Genomic DNA, 6,019 nt, shown 5'->3' with positions numbered 1-6,019 from the left:
TCTCTCTCTCTCTCTCTCTCTCTCTCTCTCTCTCTCTCTCTCTCTCTCTCTCTCATAATCACTGTTAAAGGATTGATCATTTTCTGCTCACCAGACACAGCGAGGCAGGAGGTGGTGAAGAAACACGTTCAGTCCCAGCCCTAGCTCGGTGCCCCCACCATCGTCTGCTCTTTGCACCCTTGCTGCCTGTCAGGGACTCCTCACAGGGGCCCTGGAAAACTAAGGCCCAGTGAACACTCTCGCCCTGGCACTTGCTGCTGCCGAGTCTGTAACTACCCTGTGCTTCCTGGTAAGTTATAGACTTGTCTGCCTCACCCTAACACTGACTCCAGAGCTACTCCAGTTTCTGAAGGAGCCTTCCTGCCTCCTACCACCTTTAACACACACTCAGAAGAGGAAACCAAGGGTCAGAGAAGCCCTGGCACATGTCACATGACTGCAGGTGACTGGATTTCAGTCCAACTGAGTTCTCCTAGTCTCACTTTCCACACTGACTTCCAGCTGCCTGCTTGGTGCAGCCTCTGAACTCCCCTCAAAGGCCACGGATCTTCCGCTGGGCTCCAGGGAGGCTGTTCCCACAGAACACTTCAGTGATTCCTTCTATCTGTGGCTGTTCTAGAACCTTCTTTGAATGCAGTGGGCAAAAAGGGCTCAGAGCAGCAATGTGTCAGTTATGACATATCTCCTGGGACATCTCTGAGAGTGGACACAGCTGGTCCGTGAATAGTCAAGTCGTGAGATGTGGGGGCAGTGCCTGTGGTGGCCACAGGGTTGGTTCTATAGGAGGTCATCCTACCCTTCCCCGTGACAAGGTGCCATCAGTTCCCTGAAGGGCAGGAAGACAGAGGAAGTGGCATAATTCTTCCAGAGTGACATGTGCAGAGGCGACTCTCCATTCTCTTAGATTTCCTGGCATTGATTGCCTTCTCCATGCTTCCCTGCAGGTCACTGTGCAGCATCCTCTGTCATGTCTGCTTTCTCTGCCTTCCCCACAGTCCCCATGGTCCCACGAGCTGAGCTCTCATGGTCATGGTCCTCATTCCCATGGCCTCACTACCAGCTACACATGGACTCACTTCTGCATCCATCCTTCATGTCCTTGGAGATGCAGAGCACACAACCTTTCGGATGATTTAGGCCCAAATAGGCCATCAGTCAGGAGAGGGGACTGGGCCTATTGTACCTGTCAGAAAGGCCTTTCTTATAGGATGGTGTCTCATGTAGCCCAGGCTGAGCTTTGAACTTGTTATGTAGCCAAGGATGACTTTGAACTCCTACAGAACCTCTGCTCTGCCCTCCCATGTGCAGGGTGACAGGTGTGACCCATTGTGCACATTTATCTCCTGCTGGAGATAGAACCCAGTGTCCTGTGCATGCCAAGCAGGTAAGCACTCTATCAGATGAGCATTGTCTTTAGTCTCAGTGAGGTCTGAGAGGGGCCCTCCTGATCCTGATTATTCACCTCCAGGTTTCATCTGGCCTTGCCCTGCTATCCAGGGTCTGTGGGTGAGGGTCACCCAGTTCCTAAGTCTCTCAAGGAGGGGCTGGGCCCATGAGGCTGCATTTTATCAGCTGCTGATCTCCAGCATTTTTACATAACAGGCTCTGGTTGGTCCTTCAGGATCCCATCTGTTCCTTGTGCTCAGCCTCACTGCTGACACCTGCTGGCCCCTCAATCCCAAGTCATGGACTTTGTTCTAGTTTCAAATACTGGACTCAGTTGAATCCCCTTAGGGACCCAGCTGTAGGATGATTCCTGTCCAGCAGGCTGTAATCATTTTCCTGTAGTGAGCACCCAGTTTCCCACAATAGCAATGTCGGGTCCTGCAGCCATGATGCTTTCATAGAAGAGGGACACCGTCTGTGTAAGAGCAGCCTGGGGCTATCCAATGCACACATGGAGCTTTTGTATACATGTGACCATGGGGAGTTTCACACTGCAGTGTTAGAAGCTGTTGCCGCTCAGGCCAGTCTCTGTGACTCTTCAGACTCCAGTTCCTGATCGTGTCCCCAGCATTCAGACCCTGATTTTATACCCAGCTGTGTTTTCCATGACAGTGATGGCAGAGAATAGACTCAACCCTTCCTACTTCTGCCTGAACCATCCAATTCCAGAAACTTCCCTCAAATAACACAGCAAAGGGCAGATTGGCCCCACCCCAGCAGACAACTCATAGATGACAACTGTCCATCTGTCCACCCATCTGTCACACCATCTACTCTCCTACTCCTTGAATTCTTTGCTTTTGTGTCTAAAAGTCACTTATGAGTGACTGCATGTGATGTTTGTCTTTCTGGGCCTGAGTTACATCGTACTCAATATGATTTTTTTAGATCTATCCATTTGCCTGCAAATTTCAAGATGCCATTTTTTTCTGCTGTGTAGTACTCCATTGTGTAAATGTACCACATTTTCTTTATCCATTCTTTGTTCAAGGGGAATTTAGGCTGCTTTCAGATTCTGGCTATTGAAGAGGCTCCTTATGGAGTTTGATAGACATTTGGGCATGAAACTGCTCTTGCCTGTACTGTTACATGAACTGGACTCAAAAAACCCACAGAGAGAGGACTGCTAAACTTGCCTAAAGGTGAGATGATCCTTTGGGGTTCCTGATTCATGAAAGAGTCTGTGAGACACTCTGCAGACACAGCAGAAAGTGACTAAACTGTCTTTAAAATTTCCTGCTTCATGGAAATGTCTTCTGTAGGCCGAAGATGGATGCCCCAATGGTACATAGCAACTCTGGGTGACTGTCCAGGCAGCGAGATGTCTCCGTCGTTTCTACAGTTTAGAAGTTGCTTATTTCTTGTTTAATTAGGTAATATTATATCCTTCTGGAGTCTTTGATGGAGTTAAAAAATAGATAGATGGTTATAGTTTTCCATTGTTATAATAAAGATAAAATAGATATAAATATTGTAACTTTAATTCTTGTTTGATTACTGTTTTGTTATATGTAATTTTACTATGTTAAAGTTAAAGCTTTTCTTTTTTGTTTGGACAGAAAAAGGGGAAAAGGTGTAGGAGGGTCATCTGTCTATGTGTTACTTTCATTGGTTAATAAAGTAACTGCCTTGGCATTTTGATAGGTCAGCCCTTAGGTGGGTGGAGTAGACAGAACAGAATTCTGGGAGGAAGAAAGCAGACTCAGGCAGATGCCATGAAGCTCCAGCCTGAGATGGACTTAGGTTAGAATCTTCCCATTAAGCCACAACCCCGTCCTTGGGATGACAGCTGCTCACATAGCTGGGGTTGGCTTTAGTCTGCTGGCCTGTAGGAGAAGAGCCAGTGTCAGTGTGGCAGCCATGCTGATCCTCTGTCTGCCTCTCAGCTGTTCTCTGTGTTCAGACAACATTAGGGGCCCAGGACAGCAAACAGCTCTGTAGCAGCCAATCAGGGACAGGACTGAAAGTCACCAGGACTTGAGGCCAGTCCTCAGCTGTCCTTCTGCACAGCACAGCCAATCTGAGGACAGCTCTCCTGTCCACTGCCCCTTATCCATGTCCTTCTCCCTTTGCTTCCTTCCCCTGCCTTGAACTCATGTCCCTTCCCTGCTCTCCCTGCTCTGCACTCACTACACCTCCCTTTTGTCTCCCTGGAACCTGGTTCTCCCACCTCCCAGTTGCTCCTCTTACCTTTGGAAGGCTGAGCACTTTGAAAACCCGGGCACTTCCCATATGTGATTATCCTTTCAGATGCTTTGAACATAAGAATTCAGAAATCTGGGTGATAAGACATCAGGACAGGCTGACTCAAAGGGACTCTCAACTTTGTCCTTTGTTCTCTTTGGCCCTAAAGAAATTTAAGGCTCCTGAAAGCAAGGTTTCAGCTAGCAACTTACCTGAGGAGAAGGAATTAAAATTGAATCAGAGTGCCTCCCCCACCAGCTTGGTATGGGGCTTGCTTTGGGAAAGAAAGGTCCTGGACCTCAGGAGCCCCTGACCCAGGAGGCAGCAAATTTTTCCCCTGTAGATGATTGTTCCACTGACCTGGACTTGGAGGAACTCATGGAAGACATTGGAGAGCCAGAGGAGAGGGACAGCAGAGGGATGACTCTGAGGAGTTCCTAGCAGCCCTTTCTGAGGAATAGTGTGCTCTGGTTCTCCTACTGTTGTCTGTCTCTCAGCATTCTTGAGCAGCTGATGAATGTCAGGGTTGTTGACCGCCAAGTGGTTCTAGTCAGAGCTGTGCAGCCCATGTCAATAAAGCAGGTCTCTGGGCTACTGCTGAGGTGTGCTTCCTTTCCTGTCTCTATGGAAGACTGCCTGCTGTTGAGGGGACAGAAGGCTGGGGACAGCAGCGAGACCCAGACCTGGGGAACATTTAGGACAGCATGTCTGTGAGTCCCGGATCTCCTTTCTAGGAGCTACTTGACCTTTGGAAAGCACCATAACCATCTGGTGTTCAGTTCCCTGTCTCACACCATCTCTCTAGGGCTATTGCTGATGTCCTGTGCGGTGGTGTATAAGGACCAGTCACAGTGGTTATTACACTCACAGATGTGGGTGTACATCGTGTGGACAGCTGCCAGCATTTGGAGCATCCCCTGCCTTGGGCAGATAGAAAAAAGTGATGGGAGGGGGTCTGAGAGGAACCACTACTAGTGACCCTTAATTAGATTCATTTAGGCAAATTTGGTGGATCTTTTTATTTGTATGAAAAAGGCCTAGGAAGTTAGAACAGAAAAATAGGAGTTTCTCAGTCTCTCTTAGTTCAAATCCCTGACTCTGAATTTCTGTCCTGGCCATGGGTATCTGTGAACTGTGAGCGTTTGACTGTGGGTATCAGTGGGAGCTGAGAGTCTTCCTACTAGAAGCAAAGGTGATTCTGAGATCGTCACCCAGACACACTCATTTGGCCTTTACGATGGAGTATACAGTCTCTTCCTGGGGGTTCTCATGGACAGGCAGGCAGGCTGGTGTTCCTGGGGAGGTAGGGCTTGAGAGGGTAATGGAGGCATACACGATGTTGTTGTCCTGCGGGGGTGGGGGACAGGACATTAGATAGCAGCAGTGCAGCTGAGGGTCCATAAAGCAGCAGCTGTAGCCTGAGTGTCCCCACACCTCTGACCTCCAACATTCTGCCTCCATCAACACCCCTTAACTCCTTCAGACCTGAGTCTGAATCGCTTACCTTGGGGTTCTCTTTGGGGTCCATATGTCGTCCTAGAGAAAAAGGAACACAGAGTTCTGAAGTCAAGGTGTGTGACAGGAAAGGAGACAGATGGCTGGGAGTTCCAAGCGTGAGGTGAGGACCTTGGTTACTTGGGAGGGACAGGGTGAGGGAGGGACAGGGTGAAAACACTGAGGGATTGCTTATGTAAGTGTGGGGTCTTGGGAGAAGAAGGCAGAGCCAAGTGTGGAACAGGAAGCTGGCAGATTTTACCTTCGGGCTCAACTTGCTCACATTTCTCAGTGTTTTCAATGAGTTCCCTGCATGAGAACAAGATGGGCAACAGATTAGAGGCTGGACAAGAAAGAATTAAGTCATTAGGTGCTTGGCTGGAGAGATGGCCCAGTTAGTAAAGTGCTTGTCACATAAATATGATGTCCTGACTTCAGACCCCAGCAAACAAATAAAGCAGGATGCTGGAGAAGCAGAGACCAGCAACTAAGTCCCTGGAGTTCACAGGCCAGTCTGGACTAAGAGATGAGCTCTAGATTCAGTGAAAGACCCTTTCTCAGAAAATAAAGTGAAGGCTGGAAAGATGGTTCAGTTGGCAAAGCTTTTGCCCAAAATGAAGACCCAAATTTAGATCCCTAAAGACCCATGTAAAAAACTTGGGGCACAGCCAGGCAGTGGAGGTACAAGCCTTTAAACCCAGCACTCTTTTTGTTTGAGGCCAACCTGGTCTACACAAGTTGTCCCAGGACATCCCTGGATGTTTACATGGAGAAATCCTGTCTCAAAAACACAAACCAAACCAACAACAAAATATTCTGGTTACAATGTGCCTGGAGGGAGGGGTGGAGATTGGTGGATCCCTGAAGCTGTTGTCTGGGCAGCCCAGCCAAACTG

General features: G+C 48.6%; 1 protein-coding gene across 1 annotated transcript in view; it reads right to left on the bottom strand.

Annotated features, from left to right (window-relative positions):
* Positions 1–4,851: 4,851 nt before the first annotated feature.
* The window catches only part of LOC101985668 (paired immunoglobulin-like type 2 receptor alpha), a 21,342-nt gene continuing 20,174 nt past the window's right edge, over positions 4,852–6,019 (bottom strand). Inside the window, exon 7 of the mRNA XM_005367298.1 lies at positions 4,852–4,977. Coding sequence (XP_005367355.1) covers positions 4,852–4,977 — 126 coding nt within the window. The remainder of the gene's footprint in view (positions 4,978–6,019) is intronic.

The sequence above is a fragment of the Microtus ochrogaster genome, unplaced genomic scaffold (genome assembly GCF_000317375.1).
Source record: "Microtus ochrogaster isolate Prairie Vole_2 unplaced genomic scaffold, MicOch1.0 UNK16, whole genome shotgun sequence".
Taxonomy (NCBI): domain Eukaryota; kingdom Metazoa; phylum Chordata; class Mammalia; order Rodentia; family Cricetidae; genus Microtus; species Microtus ochrogaster.
Note: the sequence above shows the minus strand (reverse complement) of the source record. Positions and strands in the feature narration are given on the sequence as shown.